Source organism: Salvelinus namaycush, chromosome 4 (assembly GCF_016432855.1).
Source record: "Salvelinus namaycush isolate Seneca chromosome 4, SaNama_1.0, whole genome shotgun sequence".
Taxonomy (NCBI): domain Eukaryota; kingdom Metazoa; phylum Chordata; class Actinopteri; order Salmoniformes; family Salmonidae; genus Salvelinus; species Salvelinus namaycush.
Genome location: NC_052310.1, coordinates 20,851,246 through 20,878,400, shown reverse-complemented (window position 1 = coordinate 20,878,400; position 27,155 = coordinate 20,851,246). Strand labels below are relative to the sequence as shown.

General features: G+C 42.2%; 1 protein-coding gene across 2 annotated transcripts; it reads right to left on the bottom strand.

Annotated features, from left to right (window-relative positions):
* Nucleotides 1–289: 289 nt before the first annotated feature.
* On the bottom strand, nucleotides 290–24,283 carry ghdc (GH3 domain containing). 2 transcript variants are annotated; one of them, XM_038991390.1, is made up of 11 exons: nucleotides 24,204–24,283; nucleotides 22,985–23,284; nucleotides 6,767–6,963; nucleotides 6,344–6,538; nucleotides 5,782–5,901; nucleotides 5,293–5,590; nucleotides 2,349–2,544; nucleotides 2,125–2,196; nucleotides 1,811–1,944; nucleotides 1,452–1,540; nucleotides 290–1,139 (listed from the first exon to the last, which is right to left on the bottom strand). In XM_038991390.1, exons 2-11 carry the CDS (start codon nucleotides 23,271–23,273, stop codon nucleotides 921–923), a joined length of 1,809 nt encoding a protein of 602 aa, XP_038847318.1. In that variant the 5' UTR covers nucleotides 23,274–23,284; nucleotides 24,204–24,283; the 3' UTR covers nucleotides 290–920. The 2 variants fall into 2 exon arrangements, with proteins under 2 accessions (XP_038847318.1, XP_038847317.1); XM_038991389.1 differs by lacking the exon at nucleotides 24,204–24,283 and adding an exon at nucleotides 23,590–23,861.
* Between the last annotated feature and the right edge of the window lie 2,872 nt (nucleotides 24,284–27,155).

Sequence of the window (27,155 nt, the reverse complement as noted above, 5' to 3'; positions counted from 1 at the left end):
CCGGGCTCTGGTCTGGAGCATATGTCAAACCCCAGTCCTGTCTGCAGGTTTTCACTTTTCCTGCTGCTTGATTGGTCAATTAAGGTAATTGATTAGTTAGGAACTCCCCTCTAGGTCTAGGTCTTAATTGGACACAAATTGAAAGGAAATGAACAAAAACCAGCAGACAAACAGCTCTTCAGGAATTGAGACACCCCTGCCCTCTAACAAGATGGCCAAGGGGCAGCTCCACTCTCACTACTCTCCCGTTGACCTCGTTGTGGAGGTGTAAGACAGAGTAAGAACAGAATACAGTATTAGCACTTTTATTTGCAAATAAAAATCATTGTTGTACAAGACTGAATTTTGTCTGTAAATGTCAAGGTTCAAAGGGCAAAGTCAGTGCATGAAGTTGGACAAGATATGGACAAAGCAAAATGTAACATATTATAATGTCCATAAACATTGTATGTAAAGTTTATCCAGCACAGGTTTAACTGTCCAAAAGAGCAAGAAAATCATCTTTACTGAAGGAGTAGGCATTAGATGCCTGTGGATTTACAATCAGTTGTTCCATTATTGTCGAAAGACTTGAGTGATTTTTTGTCTAAGTTTGGAGGGAAAGATACTGATTTCCACCATGTAAGGGGTGGAGAATGTTGACAAGACAACCAGTTGGACTTTGTTTCTAACACACAGATGGTGTCCATTATAAGAAAGCAGAAGTCCTCATATGATTTTAAATACCCATGTCGCTGTAGCTGTTCAGTGGGTTACCAAACGATAGTTGTAACTTGTCATTTTCACAGATTGCCTGTCTCCTAAAATGACTATGTTAACAAATGACATTCACTTTCATAGAGAATAATATTCCTCTCCACGGTTGCAGTGCACAACACACGTCTCCACTCTCCGGTCGAGTTTACTTCCCATAATGCCGTTCAGATGGTCTTCCCTAACAAGAAGTCGGCATACTCCTTTCTGCGTAGTACGCGGTGCATTTTGAACGTGTTGGCCGAGGTGTTGGAGAAGGCCATCATTTGTTTACGCAGTTCCTTGAATGCACCCTCTGCCACCATCTGCACTCTCATTGGTCCGATGCTGCCTTTGAACCGGAACGACTTGTAGACGGCCGAGTCCTCCTGGACACACTGGTCCAACTGGTGAACAAGTGCAGGTGGGGTGTGTGTGTATGGGTATATTTTTGTTTTGTTTGTATGTGTGTGCGAGCAAGCGAGAGGGTATTTTAGAGTATGTGTGAAAGAGAGGGAGTTAGAGATTGAGAAAGAGAAGAGGGGCAAAATAGAAGGGATTTCAGGAGCAATATATTATTTTCCATCGTAACCACACAACCAAAACAAGTTATGGAATACGTTCTCCAGGAATTGGCATAAAACAAAGAAATTAACGCGAACTCATGTTGACAGGTACTGAAATTAAACAAGTGAAACTGAACACAAACATTTCCCTACCTTGTAGCGTTGCTCTTCTGTCAGGTTCCTCACCCCCTTTAGCTCCAAAAACACTTGATAGTGAGGATCAGAACCTCCACATGACTCTCCTGCAACAGATACATGATGATCAACCACTGCACAAATGAATCTGGAGCCCACATACAAAATGCCATGTCTTCAATGGTCTAATCGCCCTAGCATCACTCTGGGGTGAAGTTTCCCCTAGGTACAGATCTAGGATCAGCTTTCCCTCCCCAAATCCTAACTTTAACCAGTAGAGGGGGAAAAGCAATACTGACCTAAGATCAGCGTCTAGGAACAACTTTCACCCTACACCAATTGGCACTACTACAAAAGCAAGTAGAGAGCCGTCTTACCCATTATGGCGCTCTCTGCGCAGCAGTAGTCAACTAGCTGAGCCCCGGGCCACTGGCTGATGGCTCGCTTCAGAGCCCCCAGAAACATCACCTCAGACACTTTCTCCCCCCGCACACTCAGCATCTGACCCCGCCTACACACACCGGTCATGTACATAAACGAACACACACAAGCACACACACAGAGTACTTTAGAACTGTCTCACACACAGGCAGAAATACCATCCCCTCAGCATCTATCCCCATCAGCACACAAGTATTCTCACAAACCCACATACGTACAGATAAGGTACACACCGGATGCAGTACTGTACCTGTATTGAAATTCCACAACTGGACACTGATTGTGGAAGCCAACCACTTTTACTACATCTCCCATACGATATCTATGAGACAAATAAGAGATATCCCTGTCAAATCACATATCAGTCAACACAAATGCAGTGCTTGGATAACAACAGGAGGAGCTTCAGTTAAAGGGATAGTTCACTCAAATTACAAAATGTTATATTTGTTTTAAAGTACAATGATGTTTTACCTGAAGAGTCCAGATGCGTTGGTGACGACCAGCTCATAACTGTGTCCCTCCTGCACTTCCTCCATGAGCAGTGTGTGTTTTTCGGGTGTCTCCTGGTCCAAACTGGCCTCTGGGAGGAACTCACAGAACATGGAGCGAGGACACAGCAAGTACCTCCTCCGCTCCTCCTCAGGCCACAGGTTCACCCCAATCAGACCTGCAGGGGCACAGGGATGTTAACACACAGACATAACGTAAGAGTGCAGGAACGCAGAGACACAGATACACACGTGTAGTACCATCTAAATTATGTTCAGTGCTTGACCTGGGCTGGTGCTCACCGGAGCTGAGCACTGGCACCTCAGATTTACTACTGCTTGAGCCCCTGCACCTCTTTAGCCGATTAGTTCAAAAGTATTGTGGAATTCCTGCGCCTAAATATATTTTTATTTATTTAACAAGGCAAGTCAGTTAAGAACAAATTCTTATTTACAATGACGGCCTACCAAAAGGCCTCGTGCGGGGACGGGGGCTGGGATTTAAAAATATATATATGACAAAACACAAATCACTACAACAGAGACAACACAACATAAAGAGAGACTCAAGACAACATAGCAAGGCAGCAACACATGACAACACAGCATGGTAGCAACACAACATAAACATGGTAGCAACACAAAACATGGTACAAAGATTGGGCACAGACAACAGCACAAAGGGCAAGAAAGTAGAGACAACAATACATCCGTCAAAGCAGCCACAACTGTCAGTAAGAGTGTCCATGATTGAGTCTTTGAATGAAGAGATTGAGATAAAACTGTCCAGTTTGAGTGTTTGTTGCAGCTCGTTCCAGTCGCTAGCTGCAGCGAACTGAAAAGAGGAGCGACCCAGGGATGTGTGTGCTTTGGGGACCTTTAAGAGAATGTGACTGGCAAAACGGGTGTTGTATGTGGAGGATGAGGGCTGCAGTAGATATCTCAGATAGGGGGGAATGAGGCCTAAGAGGGTTTTATAAATAAGCATAAAATCAAATCAAATTTTATTTGTCACATACACATGGTTAGCAGATGTTAATGCGAGTGTAGCAAAATGCTTGTGCTTCTAGTTCTGACAGTGCAGTAATATCTAACAAGTAATCTAACAATTCCCCAACAACTACCTAATACACACAAATCTAGAGGGGTGAATGAGAATATGTACATGTAAGTATATGGATGAGCGATGGTCAAGCGGCACAGGGAAGGAGCAATAGATGGTATAAAATACAGTATATACATGTGATAGAAGTAATGTAAGATATGTAAACATTATTAAAGTGACCTTTTTTTTTTTTTGAGTGCATTGTATAAAGTGACTAGTGATCAATTTATTAAAACTGGCCAGTGATTGGGTCTCAATGTAGGCAGCAGGCTCTTGGAGTTAGTGATTGCTGTTTAGCAGTCTGATGGCCTTGAGATAGAAGCTGTTTTTCAGTCTCTCGGTCCCAGCTTTGGTGCACCTGTACTGACCTCGCCTTCTGGATGGTAGCGGTGTGAACAGGCAGTGGCTCGGGTGGTTGATGTCCTTGATGATCTGTATGGCCTTCCTGTGACATCGTGTGCTGTAGGTGTCATGGAGGGCAGGTAGTTTGCCCCCGGTGATGCATTGTGCAGACCGCACCACCCTCTGGAGAGCCTTGCGGTTGATGGCGGTGCAGTTGCCGTACCAGGCTGTGATACAGCCCGACAGGATGCTCTCGATTGTGCATCTATAAAAGTTTGTCAGGGTTTTGGGTGACAAGCCAAATTTCTTCAGCCTCCTGATGTTGAAGAGGCGCTATTGCGCCTTCACCACACTGTCTGTGTGAGTAGACCATTTCAGTTTGTCTGTGATGTGTATGCCGAGGAACTTAAAACTTTCCACCTTCTCCACTGCTGTCCCTTCGATGTGGATAGGGGGGTGCTCCCTCTGCTGTTTCCTGAAGTCCAAGATCACCTCCTTTGTTTTATTGACGTTGAGCGAGAGGTTGTTTTCCTGTCACCACACTCCGAGTGCCCTCACCTCCTCCCTGTAGGCTGTCTCGTCGTTGTTGGTAATCAAGCCCACTACTGTTGTGTTGTCTGCAAACTTGATGATTGAGTTGGAGGCGTGCATGGCCACGCACCCTTGTGGGGCCCCAGTGTTGAGGATCAGCGAAGTGGAGATGTTGCTTCCTACGTTCACCAACTGGGTCGGCCCGTCAGGAAGTCCAGGACCCAATTGTACAGGGCGGGGTTGAGACCCAGGGCCTCCAGCTTGTTGATGAGCTTGGAGGGTACTATGGTGTTGAATGCTGAGCTGTAGTCAATGAACAGCATTCTTACATAGGTATTCCTTATGTCCAGATGGGATAGGGCAGTGTGCAGTGTGATGGCGATTGCGTCGTCTGTGGACCTGTTGGGGCGGTGTGCAAACTGTAGTGGGTCTAAGGTAGCCGGAAAGGTGGAGGTGATATGACCATTGACTAGTCTCTCAAAGCACTTCATGGTGACAGAAGTGAGTGCTACGGGACGGTTGTCATTTAGTTCAGTTATCTTTGACTTCTTGGGTACAGGAACAATGGTAGCCATCTTGGAGCATGTGGGGACAACAGACTGGGATAGGGAGCGATTGTATATGTCCGTAAACACACCAGCTAGCTGGTCTGCACATGCTCTGAGGATGCGGCTAGGGATGCCGTCTGGGCCAGCAGCCTTGCGAGGGTTAACACGTTTTAATGTTTTACTCACGTCAGCCACGGAGAAGTACTGGCACCCAAAATGAGTACCGGCACCTATTTTAGTCTAAATTAAGCACTGATTATGTTATGGTCTTTGCTATAATTTTGGCTTCAACCAACTACCACACTTGCATGCACACACGCACTGTAAGAAGCAGACATTCTCAATAGATGAAGCCTGTATACTCTTGATGTCACAAGGTGATAAGTCTCCTGTGCACTCACCCTCGGTGGCGGCGTAGAAGGGTGAGTAGAAGGGAATCCCCTGGCAATAGCGCTCCCGCAGCATCTCCCCATAGATCTGATTAGATCCAGAGTCCACAGCCAGCACCAGGTTGAGCTGGGGCCACAGGCGCCGCGCGATGCCCACAAAGCCTTGCTGGAAGTGGGTCAGGAGCTGGGTGGCGCGCTCCGGGTCTGGCTTCATCTGGCCCTCCAGGCTGGCCCTCACCCCTGGCTCCAGGGCCAGAGCAGGGCTGACCCGACCCAGCTTGATGTCCTCCACCAGCTCCTGCCAACGCTCCTGGGGGAGGAGAGAGGGGCGGACAGAAGATGGCATCGTCAAATATAAATAATTACACATTAATAAGAGTTCTGCAATGGAGGGTTATCCTATGTACTCTTTACATAAGAGTACAACTATACAGTATTTACACAATATAGTAAACCAGCTTTCCCAATCCTGGTATGTGTGTTTATCTCTAGCTACAGTACCTGGAGGGCACTGAAGGCATAAAAGACAGTGGAGGCGAAGTTGGACTCCAGGGTGCCCACGCTGGGGTCTTTGAGGGCAAAGAGGAGGTGCAGGTAGAGGGTGTCTCTCTCACTGGGCACCTGGATGGGAGGTTGGCACCATAAATATAGTAATATAGAAGTGTGTTCAAGTTCAAAAAGACACAATGATAACTTTTGTTTCCCTGTTTATCGTAGTAGCATATTTACACTTTACAATTTGATAAACATGTTTTCTGTGACAACAGCATTCTGTTTCTTCCGCCGTTATGCCCTTGAGCAAGGCACTGACCCTCTGCCACTCCAAGCATGCGTACGTTGGGGATGCCCAGAAAGCCAAGGCAAACACAGAATGCACATTTTCATGTCTCACGAAACTTATAAAACCGCACTATTCTATTCTGGGTCTTGTTTATTAGAAATTAAATGGAAGAAAACAGAAAAGACATACTACATGAACCAATAAGAAAAGTGTTTTCCTTTCCGTTGCAAAACATTTTGCTGCAGCGTGCCCTTATGAACACAACCCTGGTGCCAACCCTACCTGGAAGGCGGGTGCGGGTGTGGTGTATAGGTTGAGCATGTGGCGGGACGAAGCCGGGGTGGAGGAGTTAGGCCCAATGGGGATGCCTGCCTCAGACTGGCGAAAGGTGGGCGAGTAGAAGAGCTTGGTGGTGCGCTGGAGGCTGTCGCTGGCCGGGAACACACGCCGCATGGCATCTAGACATACAGCCACTCCCTGGGGTGGACGGACACACACAGTGAGAGAGTGTCAAGAACACACACACACACACACACACACACATAGTCATGACCAAAATAAAATGGTCATCCTCTCGTCCTATAAGATCAGTATTTACAATTGGATAGGTGAAAGCTTTGATTTCACCACTACATATGCCAACAAGTAAAGGTATCTAAGGAAAGTTGTCATTGGGGCTAATAGGGAGCATTTCCACTGACTGACCTGTAGGAAGAACTCTGTGTTGGTGTCCTTGGTGCTCAGCAGCATGGCGCTGGCCCCAGATGTACCCGATGTCATGGCTAAGATAAGGGGTTTCTCAGCTATGAGGACCTTCTCTTCTCCAGCAGCCACTCGCGTCACCAGCTCACGATAGTGCTCGTACGTCGTCACCGGGTGACGTGTACGAAAGGCCTCACAGTCTGAGGACACAGAACATTGTCTGAATTGTACACTGAACAAAAATATAAAAAAGCAACAATTTAAATGATTTTACAGTTCATATAAGGAAATCAGTAAATGTAAATAAATTCATTAGGCCCTAATCTATGGATTTCACGACTGGGAATACAGATATGCATATGTTGTTCACAGATACCTTACAAAAAATTAGGGGCGTGGATCAGAAAACCAGTCAGTATCTGGTGTGACCACCATTTGCCTCATGCAGCGCGACATCTCCTTTGCATATAGTTGATCAGGCTGTTGATTGTGGCATGTGGAATGTTGTCCCACTCCTCTTCATTGGCTGTGTGAAGTTGCTGGATATTGGCGGGAACTGGAACACGCTGTCGTACACGTCGATCCAGCGCATCCCAAACATGCTCAATGGGTGACCTTGTCTGGTGAGTATACAGGCCATGGAAGAACTGGGACATTTTCAGCTTCCAGGAATTGTCTACTGATCCTTGCGACATGGGGCCATGCATTATCATGAAACATGAGGTGATGGCGGCGGATAAATGGCACCAGAATGGGCCTCAGGATTTCGTCACAGTATCTCGGTGCATTCAAATTGCCATCGATAAAATGCAATTGTGTTCGTTGTCCGTACCTTACGCCTGCCCATACCATAACCCAGTGTTGTGTTCGAGACCACTTCAATCGAGACCGATTCAAGACCAAGACCGGAAAAATGTGAGTCCAATTCAAGAACATGATTGTAATTTTGTTCAAAATGTCCAGTATTTCTGTGTTCATATGGATTCTTTAGACAGTCAGAATAGTGAAAAATGGATGCTGAGGGAAAATAAACACATTTTTACTAACCCAAACACAGTGGATAACAAATGGGCCTTCTATGCCTTCAGAGAAAGGCTAAGGATTTATAAAATAATGATTCTAATAATAGAATAATCATCATATTCTTATTTTCAATTATGTTCTGATTTAATCTTTTCAGTTTTTGTTGGAAAGGTGAACAGGTGAACACTGAAAAGAAAAAAATATCCAATCAGAATTTTTCTTTGCTGGTCTCTGGGGAGATAAATCTAGCTAGCTAAGTCATTGGCTAGGCCACCAGAAGCTAGATAAAAGGCATCTGCCATTCAAGAAATGTTGCCCTTATACAGTTGAAGGACAACCGGTCTCTGCACAATAGCGAGCAGTAGTATTCCCACGATCTAGCTAGCTAGCTTTGGTTGTTGGTTAGTTTGCAGCGGCTGCAGTAGGTGTAATCAAAGAGGATGTTGTTGCTAATTTGTTAGCTTCTCCCTTTTCAAGAATAACTTTCAACAAGAAGTTAAGCTTCAAATGATCATCATCTGGTGAGTGGAACTGTTATTTTTATTGCAACGTGCTTGCTGTTAGCCATCTCTTTGAAAATAACTTAGGTGTGAAACATTGTTGAATTTAAAGTGGAACTGACAGCATTTTAGCAACATGAAATCTTATTACCATCTGTTCATATACACCCCCAGGAAGAATATGACACATAAAAAAACAAAATTCTGACAAGCGATCACTTAGATATGGTCATTTTCAAATTTTCATAAATTCTTAGAATGTTTGGGAATTAGGTATACTGAGGCATTTGTGAAAATTCTATAACATTATAGAGTGGGAAAGCGGGCGTGCGTTTGGATAATTAATAGACACTGCAGTAAATAAAACACACCTGTCTTGTCCAGGACCGGAGTCTACACAGACTGGTGCGCTATAGCCAAATCAGAGCTACAGTAGACCTTTATACAAACACGCCATTTGCCACACGGGCCTGCCATTATTCACTTTGAACTGGACTGTTACAGGCAGTTGCAACAGCGCGACTTTACATCATTAGAGCGCATTCGCCAAAAGCCACAAAATACCTGAATGGATTTCTGCAAATATGTAAACACCACAGGAGTCCTCTTACATTTGGGAATTTTACAGTCCTATCGATCAAACAACCATGAAAAGGTAGGCTCTCTCTCCCCCAGTTATGCACGTCAACAACTAATGCTTGCAGAGCAAGATGAGCTAAAATCTAATGAAGGGATATTTGATAGACACTCTCAAACTTTTTCACCTAGTTGGCAGTCAAAATGACACTGATAAATGGGGAATTGTAGCCTCCTCGTCCTTCTGCAGCTTGCCTGCCAACGCATGCTCGTCCCAACCAAGCACCCACGCTAACTGGGTAAAGTTGGCTAGCTTGCTAGCTAGCTACTTCCAGACACAAAAGAGAGAACATCTCACTCTGACCATTTTACTTGCTGTAGCAGAGCTGGTTCTGTTGTTTACATGTTATCTAGAGCATTCTTGACTAACTATTATTTTTTTTGGTCTACATTTACTGACACTGGTCATATTCAGCAGGTGTTGCACGTTCATAAATTCATCTGTTGTTCTGCGCTCTGGCACACACAGACGAGAGTGCTCCAAAATCGGAGTAGATAGCCAGAGTGGATTTGCGAACACAAGAGATATGCTAAATGTATAACAGTCGCTCAAGTTCTTGCTAGCTAACCAAATGACACCTGTATCTCTAGCTGTGTATAGCCGTCAAAACGATATGAGGGGAAGAATTCTGTTACTCAGCCACTCCTCCAATGGCATGACATGACATCCTCCGATCATTTAGCTAACTTTAGGCTCTGTGTTTTTAAGTTTGCTACATAAATAGATACGCTAACCCATTAGCCATGTTATGACTGACTTGTGATCATTGCCCTTGCTAGTTTGATTGTATTTACATTCCCAGCTTTAGTTACATTTGTCTGTTTTTGTCCAGAATATTGAGTCATTGAAACTGAAACAGTGCATCTTGAATGGAGGCAGCAAATAATGTACCAGGCCAGCTGGGATTTACAACCTGATAGCAATATTTTTGGGGCTACCAAGAAATGTATTGGTGAATTATATTAATCATGCATTGAACTGCATCCATCTATTCTGACAACAATACCTTGGTGTACGTCATGGAACGTTGTGTCAAATGGAACCTATTTTTAAAACTTCTTATAAAGTTGGTTTTGTGGCATAAACTGGGAATTTGATATTTTTGACTGAAATTATGGTTGTCTGTTTTTTTATTTCACCTTTATTTAACCAGGTAGGCTAGTTGAGAACAAGTTCTCATTTACAACTGCAACCTGGCCAAGAAAAAGCACAGCAGTTCGACACATACAACAACACAGAGTTACACATGGAATAAACAAACATACAGTCAATAATACAGTAGAAAAAAAGAAAAAAATATATACAGTGAGTGCAAATGAAATAAGCTAAGGGAGGTAAGGCAATAAATAGGCCATGGTGTCAAAGTAATTACAATATAGCAATTAGTCATTGGAATGGTAGATGTGCAGAAGATGAATGTGCAAGTAGAGATACTGGGGTGCAAAGAAGCAAGATAAATAAATAAATACAGTATGGGGATGAGATAGTTGGATGGGCTGTTTACAGATGGGCTATGTACAGGTGCAGTGATCTGTGAGCTGCTCTGACAGCTGCTTAAAGCTAGTGAGGGAGGTAAGAGTCTCCAGCGCTAGTGATTTTTGCAGTTCGTTCCAGTCATTGGCAGCAGAGAACTGGAAGGAAAGGAGGCCAAAGGAGGAATTGGCTTTGGGGGTGACAGGTGAGATATACCTGCTGGAGCGTTTCATATTTGCAAAGTAGTTAAAATGCTGTCAGTTCCACTTTAAAAACTTTAGGTCACCAGTTACTTTGTGTGCTAAACGCAAAATGTTTTTATTAATGGTTGTGTTTTTGTATTCTTATGATTAGGACCTACTGGCTTATTATGTCCGAGTTCATCCTTTTAACATCATGATGTGTGTGACTGCTGTCTTTCCATCAGCCCTATGCAGTGGTGTAGTGGTGCCTGAAGAAGTGGGTATATTCTAATTTTGCCAAACGTTCCCAAATGGCTCATTCAGCGAAGGAAAGGTGTCGAAAATCCTGTTTTCCTATGTTTTTTTAATGAGTTTTCCTACAGATTAATCAGATTTTCACTCTCAAAATTACACTTTTTTTAATAGAAAAAAAGACCAAATGTGATACTAAGTCCACAACAATGCTTAATAAACCACATCAATCTGATTGGGTGGGCCTGTCAGGGCCTGGCTCCCCAGTGGGTGGGCCTCTGTCCACCCAGGCCCATCCATGTTGACGCTCCTGATGCAAACAGCACATGATTACAATAGCCCATCACAAATAGCCTACTAACCAACACTTCGGACTAAACATTTTCAATACATGATTTGCATACCCATTGTTGCCTTAGTTAGCATTTACTGGCAGATAACGTAAGTTGAAACTCTACCAGCTACCAATGCCATTCTTCTGTGAACTGCTCCATCCCAAAACCAGTTGGGCGCTGCACACGCTTGCTGCCTGCAGATGATATTCTGCTGAAACTAGGCTGTGCCCATGTGAATATATTTCACGTGCTTTACGACTGTGTAGGGTACTTTGTGCATGATTTCTCTATTGTACTACATAATTGATAAGTCACATACATCCACTACACTACTTTGACACGCATCAATAGGGATTAAGTGAGTAGAAGCAATGCCCACTGAAAAAAAATGCCCACTACACCACTGGCCCTTTGTGTTTTATAAAAAGAGAAGGTAATACACAGCACAGAGGACAAGAGATCAATAGACTACTAAAGGTCAAGAGGACTAAAAGTCAAAAGAGTACTAACAATCAATGGAAAGTGTTTTTTCTGTAATAGGGGATTAATGATCAATGGGTCAGAGACATGGGAGGAGTTTCAGTCCGGGACTCATCGATACATGGCAAGTTCTCATTGGTCCAAATTGTTTATACATTGAGCCTGAAATAGGATACTTGTTACTTGGCCATTGGCCCAGTTGTATTGCAAGGAATTCTAATTGATCAACCACAGGCTAGGGCTGGGTTATAAAACTACATCCTGTCCCTTTGTTCTGTGGAGAGAATCACTAAGGACTAAGAATCACTAAGGACATCTACCTCTCAGCATAACATCTATGATTTGTCCTCTTTGAATAAACCTATTTTCCTCCACCTGATTTGCTTTGGGGTCGGTGTTATTGAAGAGTAACATCAACTGCTAACACTTGGTGCCGTGACCTGGATGAATTGTTCTTGAACAACAAGAAAAAAAACTCATCAACTATGTGTTGATCCAGGGAAAAGAGAGAGAGGGCTGAGCGCCCACCATAGGATTCAACTCTTAATCTCCTGATTAACTGCTAACATATTGCTGGGTGAATATACACCGATATCATGTAAAAGAACCAAATCAGGTTACAATTTGTGCATACAATGAGTGATACGTATCTGTGATGTATAAGGTTTGAGTCCTTTGCTCTGTTATAGGTTTGTTAAATCTCTATTGTAGGGGTTCAAGTCCTCTATTTTTTGTGAAACCTTCTTGCATAGAAGTGAGTTGCTAGTTAAGTAGCATTTTTTTTTACATGTGTGGGTAATGTAAGCCTTCAACAAGTTTTTGAAGTGAACACAAGTTGTATGGGGAACTAGGCCCTACAGAGACAATGTGTTCTATACATAGGAGGTTGGAGTCCTCAAGGGGTTATAAATTATATATATATAAAATATAGAGATATATATTATACTACTTTTGAAGTTAATATAATGCCATTGTTAAGTGAGAAAACCACTCTGGAGAAGGGCGGAACAGCTCCTCCGGATGTAAGCATTTAAAATATTTAAAATTCACTGTCTATGAAGAATCATTTCAAAGTGGAGAAGTGTAGGCAAGAGATAAAGAAATATTCTGTCATTGTTGACAAAGATGGAATCTGTCTGATAGACATTCTCTATTTTTCTTTTGACCAATGCAACCGCCAATTGGGCAGAGATAACCAAATGTGTTCAAAAACCGAAATAACTGTTTGTTGAATTTGAAGAAAGGTTTAGAGCAGAAGTGGTTAGACACAGTGGGTTAACTGACGTGGAAGATGAAGATGCCCCATTTTTGGAGTAATTGAGTGCAATCACCCATCAGCTGATGTAATCCATACATGATGATTTGCAAAAAAAACAACATTTGTTTCCACGACTACTGATTAGGAGAGACAAAGCTATGGTGACAACATCAACAGGTTGTCACGACTGGGCAAAGACATCAATCAACAAAATAAACCGGCTGTTATCAGAGTTGTGCGGGTTCCCGAGTGAAACCAACAACATTATTCGTTCAGCAGAAGAGAAACCTTGTGTATGTCATTATTGTGGGATTTCTGGTCACTGCAAACGAGAATGTCGGAAAAGAAAACGTGTTCTTATAAGAAATGGCCAGGAGAAGCAGGGTCCGTCTACGGGAAAATGGAATCAAGACAGCAGCCCCAACGACACAATGCTGATGTAGAAATTTAAGAAGCTCTCTCCGGCTCAGCAGCAAAGTTTGCTGGATGCTGTGGAGGGAAACTAATAGACCTCCTCTTTACATCCCATCTCAGCTGGCGTACATATAAAATCGGATGGCATATATGTGAACATGATGGTTAACAACTTTGCAGTAGATTTTTTTGTAGATACGGGTGCTGAAGTCACTGCCCATATCTTATGCAAAACATATATGTCAGTACACGGGCAAGAAGATGAGAGCAACAGGAGTGGGGGAGACAGATATGAAACATTATCAATTTCAATTGGTCCAATGAGGATTGATGCAGGTGCTTGACAGGTGTTGCCCCACCTGGCACAAAACAATATCCCATTAGCAAGGAAGCCACGGACGGTACTAAAGTAGTGATTCAAGATCTATGGGACATGGGTATAGCTGAAAAGACACATTCTGCCAAAATGCTGTTCATACTCGACAATGAATCGAGCTGCACAGGTCACAGCAAATGGTTGACGGTGTTGGAGGCTCCTAACATCATCATACAACGTGGCACACCATGTAATCCAGCTACTCTGACGCTTCCTCCAGATACCACATTACTTGAACACGACTGTTGTGAGTTGGTTTTGGATCAGCTCTCTGATGGGTTTACTAAGAAGAGACATCCGTTGGAAAACCCTGAGTTTATCTTATACACAGATGGTTCAAGTATGGTGGAGGGCGGTGTGAGGAAGGCAAGCTGGGCAGTTACTACAATGGACAATGTGATAGTGACAGGCACATTAGATTTGAGGAAAGCAGACGTTCACTTTATGAATGGTTAACTACTGCATACAACTCTCTAATGCAGTAAGGGAAGCAGACAGACAAGTAAAAGAAGCGTGGGGAATAACTCCCGAGGGGGGACATGATGTAGTACCAGGACAGTGTGTGATAGTAAAAAATATGTAACACACATTAGGGCCAAAATGGGAAGGTCCTTATCAAGTTTTGCTCATAATGAGGTCAGCAGTAAAAGTCCAGGGAACATCACGATGGCTACATGTCACTCATTGCAAGGTTGTCCATTTTGATGTCAAAGCGGAGCCTGGAGAATAAAGAACTGATTGATTAGCAAATCGGGGGCCAATCTCGGGCGAAGAAGCATAGTAAGATGATCAGAACCTGATAAACTTCTATGTTGTACTCCGCAGTCATCATATTAGGGATATCTAGGTGAAATGTCCAACTTTTTCCTGAAAATCGGGACATGCTTACTTAGGGAAATTTATGTGAAACATCTATTTCTCTTGAAAACCAGGACATGTTCCTTTCAGTTTATTGTTTGCTTCTTTACAGGTTAATGAGAATCTATGGTCTGAAGCTGAAGCAATATTCCTTGGCCCAAGGACTGTACTTGAAATGATACAAGATCACCGGTGAAGTGTTCCTTAGAGAAGTCCTTACCAACCAATAGAACGGAAGAAAAATTCCTCACTACCGGCAGACTGTCAGAACATAATTTCTAATAGTTATTTATGTGAGACTGATACCAGTGTGGAAGAGCTGGTCACTTTTAAAGGACTTTGAATGATTACCTTGACAATAGGACAATTTTATTTGATCGTCTTGCAGACACGTGAAAAATGTTTGAAATCATTTCCCTTGTGAGTTTCCTCCTAATACAGGATGTGGGTGGTGTTTCCATTTCTAACACAGAGATGCATCAGCAGAACGAGGGACACTCAGGGGTCAATACGTTTCCAGCTCTTTCTCTACACTATGCCACAGTAGTCAACCAAAGTACTTGTTGGGTTTGTACATATGCTCCACTCACATCAAGGGCAGGGATTCCATTAGGGGCTATTCCTTTTAACCAGAGTGAAATGTTGGGTATCTGGAAAGATGTTAATTGGTATAAGGCAATTATTGGTACTAATTGGGGTGAGAATGTTGAGTATCAACATGCGAGAGTACCTAGTTCTGTAGATAGGTGCTGGAGGAGGCCTGAGACTCCTGGATGTGTCCCCATTCAAAAACATGTGAATGAGTTGGGGGTGGAGCTGACATCCTGGAGTGATCGGTACCTTCCTTCATTTGAAATGACCAATGACACTAATCAGCGACCACCGTACCTAGTTATTACACATACCCCTGTTGAGTGGTTGTGTTTTAATAGGTCACTCTCTTGGAACTTGTCTCAACTGCACCAGGACGCGTTTGTCAAAGTAGGACAGAGTAAGTGTGATCAAAACAACAGACCTGTCTGCCTGTGACGGTGCTAAGGTTGCGGAATGTCTAATGTCTGCTGAATTGACTCTCAGTAATGGCACTATGATGACTTTTTATGCCAATATCTTTGGTAATATCATCAACAATGGTATGATAGCTCCTAATGGGACTTACTTTATCTGTGGATCCTATGCCTATTGCTGGTTACCAAAGTCGTGTTATTAGGGTCGTGTTATTGGGGTCTTGTTATTTGGGACATGTCGTAAGACAGTCTGTGAATTCTCCTTTTTCACACCGTCAAAAACGTGGGATTACAGAAACGGAGAGATTCTTTGCGATTGCTTTTCCCTCTTCTGGTATTTCTAAAAATAGCACGGGGAAGTTATTAATATGGCAAACTCTTTGGAAATCCTAGCTAATAGTACAGCTGAGAGTCTTGAGTTAATTACTGCTGGACTGTGGCGATGCAAAATCGTTTGGCCCTGGACTATCTTCTGTCTGTACAAGGGGGTACATGTGCTGTCATTTGTGCTGAAGGCTGTACTTACCGGTACATAATCCAAAAGATCCGGACTGAGTGCGCTAAATATCATGATTACAATCCAGATGATTTAGGCCTAGTCGTGTGGTTGTCTTCTACAATTTGGTACATGGGGAAGTTTTTTTGGTGAGCATGATACTGCCAAGTGGGAGTTTTTCTTATCCTCATCCAGGTTATCTAGTGCGCTATTGCCCGATGTTTGTCTGCTAAAATCAGATGGTTACGTGATAGGGGATATCATAAGAGTTATCAACCGTGTCCTTTTGGAGATGGATGTCTGTGGTGTTCACAAGACTGTGGTGGGGATCATAAGGGTCTTCATCGTCACACCACGCCTCATGATTGTGGTCAATGTGCCCGTGGTAACTGTCCTCGGTGCTGTAACGAACCATGCTCTCTCAGATGTGGTATCACACGTGTTAATACTTATTTTCCATAACTTTGTTTGAAATCTATTTCTTATTGCAACAGCAAGTAATATATGCCCTTTGTGTTTCATAGAAATGCAAGGTGTTTCATGTGAATGATTTTATGCTTACTGCTAATGTTTTTTATACAGTCTATTTTTTCATGTTGTTTTCTAAAAATACATTTTAAGTATATTTCTTTTTAAAATGGTCTAGGGGGGGAGTGTAAGAATATTTTAAAGACAATACCCAACACAGAGGACGAGAGGTCAATAGAGTACTAAAGGTCAAGAGGACTAAAAGTCAACAGAGTACTAAGGGTCAGAGACATGGGAGGAGTTTCACTCAGGGACTCATAGCTACATTGCAAGTTCTCATTGGTCCAAATTGGTTATACATTGAGCCTGAAATAGGATACATCTTATTTGGCCATTGGCCCAGTTGTATTGCAAGGAATTCTAATTGATCAACCACAGGCTAGGGCTGGGTTATAAAACTACATCCTGTCCCTTAGTCCTTAGTGATTCTCCTTCGAACAAAGAATCACTAAGGACACCTACCTCTCAGCATAACATCTATGATTTGTCCTCTTTGAATAAACCTATTTTCTTCCCCCTGATTTGCTTTGGGGTCTGTGTTATTGAAGAGTAACATCAACGGCTAACAATATTAATGTTTCAAGAAAGGAGTGTATATATTTGGCCTGGCGAATCGGTTTTATGCGCTGACTGAATGGAACCTGAGAATTATGAGTTTTTTTTACTCCAGATGGTCTCGGCAAGAAACTATGAATCCTCACTGTCCGCGAAAGACAGAGTACAAATGTATCCAACACAGAGACAAGACCGAGACACCCAATACATGGTCTCGAGACCGCTTGGTCTCAGACTGGCCAATAAAAAGAAAAGATTAAGATGGGCAAAAGAACACAGACACTGGACAGAGATGGCTTTTTCTTTGCAACTCTGCCTAGAAGGCCAGCATCCCAGAGTTGCATCCTCACTGTTGACGTTGAGACTGGTGTTTTGCGGTTACTATTTAATGAAACTGCCATTTGAGGACTTGTGAGGCGTCTGTTTCTCAAACTAGACACTAATGTACTTGTCCTCTTGCTCAGTTGTGCACCGGGGCCTCCCACTCTTTCTATATTGGTTAGAGCCAGAACAGCGCTGTTCTGTGAAGGGAGTAGTACACAGTGTTGTACGAGATCTTCAGTTTTGGCAATTTCTCACATGGAATAGCCTTCATTTCTCAGAACAAGGATACTGACGAGTTTCAAAATAAAGTTTTGTTTGTTTCTGGCCATTTTGAGCCTGTAATTGAATCCACAAATGCTGATGCTCCAGATACTGAACTAGTCTAAAGAAAGTCCGTTTTATTGCTTCTTTAATCAAAACAACAGTTTTCAGCTGTGCTAACATAATTGCAAAAGGGTTTTCTAATGATCAATTAGCCTTTTAAAATGATAAACTGGATTAGCTAACACAATGTGCCATTGGAACACAGGAGTGATGGTTGCTGATAATGGGCCTCTGTACGCCTATGTAGATATTCCATAAAGAATCTGCCGTTTCCAGCTACAATAGTCATTTACAACATTAACAATGTCTACACTGTATTTCCGATCAATTTAAGGTTATTTTAAATGGACAAAAAAGATTGCTTTTCTTTCAAAAACAAGGACATTTCTAAGTGACCCCAAACTTGAACGGTAGTGTACCTTTAATGCCTATTGATGAAGGTATCTTCCATATCAACGAAAATTAATAATAAAGGTTAAATTACTACACACCTTTAGCACAGTCTTTGCCTTTAGGGTTAGCTCCACGTTGCAGCACGTGTTTATGGAAGACAAACGGAAGACCGAGGCGACCACTTATGCTAATTAGTTATCTAGCATTAACATCTAGCATGCTCCGAACACCTGTGTGTAACAGAAGAAGGCCGCCCGAAATGTGTTGTAACTGAAAAATACTGTCGCCTGAAACTGTGATAAAGCGGGTTAAAACAGTCTACACAGAGTATATTTTGCATTTGTGAAATTATTTCATTTTGATGTGATATAAAAAGGGCTTTATTTCTAGAATCGTATAGCAATCGAGAATCCATTAACGTTTAGATGGAGTATTTGAATGGCTCTGGCAGCCAAAACAGTCTACCTCTGGAAAAACAAACATCTTTGCAGGTTGTACAATTTTAGCCTACTTATGCCACGATTTTGCCTTCCCAGACCAAATTTCCTCGTAGACAAATTCTTAGGTTGTAAACAATTGTCAGACGTCTTGGCTCGTTCACTGTGACATGGTCTAAGTCTGCAAATTAAAGGCTCCGACAAAGTTGTAGCAGTGTCAGAACCTTTTTGCCTTTATTGTGTAATGTGGCTGGTGTTGCAAGTCGATCCAAGAAGGGTGAAATTGCGGCTTGTGGAGGAGTCCTACCCTAACATCACACCGAATGGCTGTGCTGCCCATGCATTGAATCTGCTCCTCAAGGACATCATGGCACTGAAAACAATGGATAACCTACAAGAGAGCCAAGGAAATGGTTAGGTATGTGAAGAGTCATCAAGTTATAGCAGCAATCTACCTCACCAAGCAAGTGAGAAGAATAAGAGCAGCACATTGAAGCTGCCCAGCAACACCTGTTGGGGTGGTGTTGTCGTCATGTTTGACAGTCTCCTGGAGGGGAAGGAGTCTCCAAGAAATGGCCAAATCACAGTCTGCCGATATGGACAGCCACATCAAGAGGATCCTCCTGGATGATGTATTTTGGGAGAGAGTGGTAAGCAGCCTGAAACTCCTGAAACCTATAGCAGTAGCAATTGCACGGATTGAGGGAGACAATGCCATTCTGTCTGATGTTCAGACTCTGCTTGCAGATGTAAGAGAAGAAATCCGTACGGCCCTGCCCACTTCACTGTTGCTCCAAGCAGAAGAAACTGCAGTTCTGAAATACATCAAAAAGCGTGAAGACTTGTCTGCAGCCCATACACGCTTCAGTGTACATGTTGGACTCCAAGTATGCTGGCAATAGCATCCTGTCTGGTGCAGAGATCAACAAGGCCTATGGTGTCATCACTACCGTGTCTCGCCACCTCGGTCTGGATGAGGGCAAGGTTCTTGGCAGTCTGGCAAAGTACGCTTCCAAGCAAGGGCTTTGGGATGGAGATGCAATATGGCAGTTGTGCCAACATATCTCATCAGCCACCTGGTGGAAGGGACTTTGTGGATCTGAGGCTATTTCCCCTGTTGCCTCCACCATCTTCCAAATCCCACCAACATCAGCCGCCTCAGAGGGCAACTGGTCCTTGTTTGGGAACACACACCAAAGCACGCAACTGGCTGACCAATACAAGGGTAGAAAAATTGGTGGCCATCCGAGCAAATTTGAGTCTTTTTGCGCCTGACAACAAGCTATCCTCAACAAGGTAGGAACGTGACTGTGAAGATTAGGCCTCAGAGTCTGATGTTCAAGAATTGGACATTGAGGAGGTCCAGGGAGAAGACATGATAGCCTGAGAGGAAGACAACCAAAGCATTAGTTTCTAGACTATCATTTTACAGATGTACGTTGAAAACGTTATTGGGAGATGCGATGGATAATTGGGGATCATTCAATATTCCCTTTCTTTTGTTGTTCAGTGAAATCATCCCATGTGAAGAGTCAACTCATTTAATTAAAGTTCAATTTGTAACTAAATGTTTTTAATTCTATTGGAAGGATTGAATAATTTCCAATTATGTCTACATATGATAAGGTAAAATGTTTATGTATTAATATTCATGTGCATTTATTTCCATTAATTCCCATATATTCCCACGGAAAGTTTCCACCTCTGAGTATTCCCCAAAATGTGCAACCCTACCAGTCACCCCCACCTCCCGCTAGCACAACAGACGGGAGGCTGGTGCAACACTGTGTGCTAACTAGTTTGATAGTTAGCTAGCTAACAAACGGAGTCAGTCCCACCACCTGCCTGCTGTGAACTGGAGTCCTCCTTAGGACTAGCTGGCTAAGCTAACACAGTGTCCTTTGCTATAGCCTGCCAAACACCTTCTCTCACCGTTGTTAACTTCTTTCAGCTAGGGGGCAGAATTTGTATTTTATTTTTTAAATAACGTTCCCAAGGTAAACGGACTATTTCTCAGACCCAGATCGTAGAATATGCATATAATTTACAGATTAGGATAGAAAACACTCCAAAGTTTCCAAAACTGTCAAAATATTGTCTGTGAGTATAACAAAACTGAACCCGGAGGTGCTTTTTTATTTTTTTTATCCCTGTTTCATTGCCTGCCCCTCTTCCATTTAAAGGGGTATCAACCAGATTCCTTTTCCAATGGCTTCCTCAGGCTGTGACCAGGCTTTAGACATAGTTTCAGGCTTTTATTTTGAAAAATTAGCGAGATTTTTCAAAACGAGTCAGGTGTCCTTTGATTAGTTCCTGCGCGTGAGAGGGGTAGCTCGACATTTTCTTTCTCTCTTTTATTGAATAGGTTACCGTCCGGTTGAAATATTATCGATTATGTATGTTAAAAACAACCTGAGGATTGATTATAAAAAACGTTAACATGTTTCTACGAACATTACGGATACTTTTTGGAATTTGTCTGCCTTTCAGGAACGGAATGAGGCTGTGGTTTTCTGAACATAACGCGCAAACCAAATGGCGGTTTTTGGTTATAAAACTAATATTTATCGAACAAAAAGAACATTTATTGTGTAACTGTGAGTCTCGTGAGTACAAACATCCGAAGATTATCAAAGGTAAGCGATTAATTTTATTGCTTTTCTGACTTTTGTGACCAAGCTAATTTAAGGCTAGCTGTTCTTACTGTTTTGTCTAGTGATTGATAAACTCACAAACGCTTGGATTGCTTTCGCTGTAAAGCATATTTTCAAAATCTGACACGATAGGTGGATTAACAACAAGCTAAGTTGTGTTTTGGTATATTTCACTTGTGATTGCATGATTATAAATATTTTTAGTATTATTTTTGAATCTGATACTTTTTGGAATTTTCTTCTGCCTTTCAGGACCGGAACGAGCCTGTGGTTTTCTGAACATAACGCGCAACCCAAATGGCGTTTTTTTGTTATAAAACTAATCTTTATCGAACAAAAATAACATTTATTGTGTATCTGTGAGTCTCGTGAGTACAAACATCCGAAGATTATCAAAGGTAAGCGATTAATTTTATTGCTTTTCTGACTTTTGTGACCAAGCTAATTTAAGGCTAGCTGTTCTAGCATTGATTGATACACTCACAAACGCTTGGATTGCTTTCGCTGTAAAGCATATTTTCAAAATCTGACACGATAGGTGGATTAACAACAAGCTAAGCTGTGTTTTGGTATATTTCACTTGTGATTCCATGATTATAAATATTTTTAGTATTATTTTTGAATTTGGCGCTCTGCAATTCAGCGGTTGTTCACGAAAATGATCCCGTAATCGGGATCTGTGCATCAAGAAGTTAACAGAACTGCGGGAAAACAGTGCCCGACAGGCGGGGTATATTTTTAAGTTAGGACAGGCGGGATGCTGGGGTGCTCCAGTACAGTAGGTGGCGTTAATGCACAATAATGTAATGTTGGATGCCACAGATGAACACCATTGAAGAAGGGACGGTGGCAGCTAGCTAGCCATACACCGATGGACAGTATCCGTTGCCCCACCTCTTCATCTGAGGGGTTCATCCGCAGCTGGCATCCAACGTTGTGCATTAACGCCACCTACTGTACTTGAACGCCCCTGCCTCACACCTGTCCTAAGTTAAAAATAGACCAATAGAAGTATAAAGAGGGGTTCCGGCAGATGCAGGAATACCCAGAATTGCGGTGCAAATGCAGCCTTCTCTGAGCTGCTGGCACAGATCAAATACACTGCTGCAGTTGACGTAGCCTAAATCGGCTGACCAGTCTCGCAAACCAATCGCAGAATGTGACTGCAGAACTGACGCAAATCATACTACCTGGCCAGGTTGGTTGATAGTACGTTTTGCATCAGTTCTGCCGTCAACCAACCTGGCCAGATAGTATGATTTGCATCAATTCTGCCATCTGGCCAGGTTGGTTGATGGCAGAACTGATGGAAATCGTACTATCTGGCCAGGTTGGTTTCAATATTTTAATTTGGTAACATCAAGACGTAATGGTAAAAGACTGAATCCGATTTACAGTCTGAAAAGGCTTTAGTAATGGTAGGCTCATCTACACTACTTTTAAAAGAGTACATTCTTGGGCTAGCCTACGTCATACAATTTATTGCAATTTGAGGAAATGTGATGTGAGTTATCGCAAGCATGTCATCAGAACATAGAGGCAGTCAATCACTTAGCAAAAAGTTACATCACTGGCATAATGACCTTACATCACAAGCTTTTGCTGAGGTCGAATATGCTGAGAGCAGAACGTGCATGGTCATTGGTGGCTATATTGTGCAAGTGAACAAATGTGTCTTATTATGCAAGTGTCTTATAAATACGTGGAATGTTTACCTTTAATTGAGCTAAAATCATACTGCTTTCCATAACATGTGTCCGCGTTCTTGCGCAGGCGCTTTAGAAGAGTTTCCTCTTGAACTTGCCGTATATTCAGAGTATCGGCTTCCAGTTTCCCTCTTTGCCGCTTACCCAGCCAACCCACAACCTTCACGGCAAAATACTGGCTTAGCAGACTGCTCAAAGTCCGGTTCTCTCCTTTCACTTTCGAGCTTATGTCCCTCCAAAGCAGCGCCATTCCACCCAAAGACAGGACTCCAAGCACACTGGGCAAAGGACGCAGCATCCCGAGGAGCTCTGTTACACAAGGTGGAAAGCACAGAATCGGTCACGAGAGAGCGCTGTTGGTCTACATACATCCATAACAATCAGTCGATAAACATGATCAATCTACATTCGTCAGAAATAGCAATAGGCTGTTCATATTCGATTAAGTTGTTTCTGAACATAGACTAAGAAGTTATTTTTCACCAAGAACGGGAAGTTTAATGAACCAATATTTAAAAGGGCTATCACCATGGAAGCGCACATACATCACCGCTAGGCTATTAGTTCAGTAGTCAAAGCAATGGTTCACTTCAAATATTCATAATGTAGCTTACCAAGACTTTGTCCAGTGGCTATAATAATGGAGAGAATTGTAATGACTAATGCACAACAAATCAATTTCGAGCGCACTAATATAGCCATCGAACTGATCAACTCATAAAACATTTCAAAATAAGATAAAAGGTTTTCGTTCACGTTAAAACGGTCAATTTGTTAACTTTAACGAATGGAAAAGCATTGTCCAGTCCGTTAACTAAGTTTAAAACATGAGGATTCTTCACTTTGCAAGATGTTTTAAAGCAAGAATTTCACTTCCTTGTTTCGACCGGTCACCAAAGATGTTCTATTATATAGACAAGATGGTCGAGTGGCCACTAACAATGGACATTTCGTCAAAGATAGAAGGGAGGCGAGATCACATGGGACCATTCTAGCAAATATTTGTATAACTAAACTATCTGTGATTCTAGTCAATGAGAGGGCAGATACGCATGTCAGGCACAACTGCAATATAAAGTAGTTTTTTTTAAGTTGCCGAAATGCCACGGTCGTCCACGTATATCAGTGCATTCGCAACATATGTTTACACATATGAATATTACACAACCTAACATTTACGACACTTATATTCGATCAAATAAGCCTCACATAGCAAATTAGTAATTACATTTTTTGTTGACCTCCATACAAAAATTCCTCACTTCATGGTCTTATTTGTGCAGACGAATTTTGGGCGGAGTATACCCCTCTCGCTTCGCCTCTTCCTCTCTGCTGATTCTTCTTCTTCTTCTTTGAAGTTTATTGGCAGACTACAACATATAAACTGTATTGCCGCCACCTACTGTACTGGGTAGTGAACGAGAAAATAAAACAATCCATTGCGGGTAAAAGGCGGAGAAAACGACATGCAAATACAAACATAGACAATTCCACTCCTTCAGTCACAGTCCAATCCAATCCACATTTGAACAGCAGCAAATGTCTCTCCACTTACTCTGTCTTACTACTTAAGGCTGCTTTTCAACGAGTGCTTGCAGTATTTGTGTTGGTTGGATTTTAGGTGTCAAGAACATGGCTGTTTGAATGTTAAATGAGGAGACAGAGGCACCTGGAGAGACATCAGACCCCAGCCCAGCAGTCACAGCAGGAACTTCTGGGCCCTGACATTCTCCTCCTCCATGGTGTCAGCAGGAAACTTGGCCTCAGGGCAATGCCTAGCATTTGAGATGTAAATTTGATCCCCCCCCATTTAGTATGATATGTTACGTTATATTACATTACATTACAAATGGATTAGTGGTCGTACAATATTATAGGAATTGGAGGTAGAGGTCTTTTCGGATCCCTAAATTGAAATCCGAACATAATTGGATATGTAAAATACCCATCCGAGACCGACAGCACCCAGTCATTTTTCCCTCAAAATCAATACCAATCCGATTTAGATCTGAGGTATACCAGATCCCAGTGGCAATTTTAGCATGTAAATCTTGGTGGTGCAATCAACATATATTTTTTTAGATGCATGCCAGCATTAATTGCACTATAACAGTGCCCACAAACTGTTAGGGCCTACATAAAGCTGGCCCAACAGCAGAGCTTTCCTTTCAGCACCATGGAGTGAATCCTTACCACCGCTACACCTGGCTATCAGCGGAGCCTTGTCTGGCAGCGAAACAGTTCATTCAGCCACATTTCCTGCTTTTTATAAAACCATAGCTGACATGGCTGACTTGCTTAAACAAATGTGGTTACTTCTGAGTCCTTGTGGATAAGAACTTCTTTCTCCTTCAATAATAACGAACGCCAAAATTAGTTTTGACTTTTGAACCATACACAAACATTATTACATTTATGTTCAGTAAATGTTCATAATGTTTATTCTTATAGCATTAATTAACACTTAGCGCTAAGTAAAAGCAAGTACAAGCAAACTAGCTGTGACGAGGTAGCCCTATTCGTTCAGCACTTTAAAAATGGACACCGACAGAAATTCAGAGAGATGTTAGTTCAGATAAACTCAGCAAGATGTTGAGGCCTTAACTTTACTGTTCTTTAAACCACCACACAGAGAAAGAGAGAGAGAGAGACGCAGTTAGCCTACCATTTGAAGTATTTTATTAGGCCTATGTGGTCTAAAAAGGAAGGAAAATACAATCATGAGGATCCACTTTTATGTACAATATACCGAGGCACAGATAGCGCATTGTGCAAACACAACAACCCTTGCAATATCAACTGGAATTACATGGGTTTATTACTGAACTTTTTGTTGAAAACAAATATTTGAATGGGAAGAGACTGTCACTGACAAACATGGTTACAAACCCAACAACATTATGTAGTATCTCCTCCTTGTCAAGAAAAGCACATGAGCTAATTATAGTAGACAAAGTAAGCAAAACAATAAAATAATTCCAACATTGCCTAAAATGATGAATAAGATACTAATGAGATAGACCTATATAAGCAATTGAGCAATATAATAATATAACAATTGAGATGTACAAGCTATGTCATAAGGGAACGATGAGCGGATAAGAGGCAATCCGTAATTTCGATGAAAACATTAACGAGCGAGCTAAGATGGACATGGTCAATATAACTATTTGTTCAGCACTTTTAAAATGTACAATGACATAATTCAGAACATGGGCCGTTCTTACAGTATTCTCCCTGTAAACCAAGTCAGAACCGTAGGATAAAAAAGGGGGCATATAAGCAGACAAAGAAAGCTCTTACAATATTCGATGATGACATTTCTCTAAAACAGGCTATAGGCTAAATGTGCACCACCAAGTCAGAACAGTAGGCTAAGTTCTGGGGATCAAATTATTAGGGTGAGACACATGGACTACTAACAGCTTACTACATAACATACACTTTGTATTACTTTCTTAGCTACAGTATACATATCTCCCTGGCATATTACATCATTTATGCAGCAGCATACAATACATTTTTGGACTCACTGTTGTTGTGCTGTGCTCCCTTGAACAGGAAGGTGGTCCTGCTTGTGGGCAAACTTTGTCATCAAACTTTTCTATCAAAATCTGGCATTCTCTGGATTTATGGTGCTTTCAAGACAACTGGGAACTCGGAAAAAAACAAGGTTGAATCATGACGTTGGTGATCTTCAGGTCGGAGCTCTAGAAAGAGGCACGAGTTCCCGACTTTTCAAAACCTATTTTCCCAGTCGGAGCTTGTAGTTTCCCAGTCGGAGTTCCCAATTGTCTTGAACTCACTGAAGTCTGAGATTTCCCAGTTCCAAGTTTCCTGAACGCAGCAGAAGTCATGCTGGATTAACAGCTTGAGCAATGTATTTAACCTTTTCTGGCCTATGGTGTTGGTGCTGAATGTTGATCCTTTTAAGCTTGGAAAAGAGACTCTTTCAGACAGATGTTTTAAATCCTTAAACCCAGACTTGAACCACACACCCTCTCCACCGAATAGCAGGCACGGGGAAGCAAAATAGTGATTGCTTTGCAACACTTGCAGTTAGCCACTGATTCCTTCCAAACCACTCATTGTTGAATTTGCGATTTCTCGACTTGTTGTGTAATGTTTATGTCCAATGGCCGATGAGCAGCGGTACATTTTATCTATAATTTATCTTCAT

Bases quoted from the DNA above. Each gene is read 5' to 3' on its own strand.
- ghdc (XM_038991389.1), bottom strand. From the start codon at position 23,701: ATGTTTTATGAGTTGATCAGTTCGATGGCTATATTAGTGCGCTCGAAA. The intron at 2,545-5,292 runs GTGAGTGCACAG...GTGCCCCTGCAG, and splicing joins CTTCTACGCCGCCACCGAGG to GTCTGATTGGGGTGAACCTG. The intron at 1,541-1,810 runs GTAAGACGGCTC...TATCTGTTGCAG, and splicing joins CGCAGAGAGCGCCATAATGG to GAGAGTCATGTGGAGGTTCT.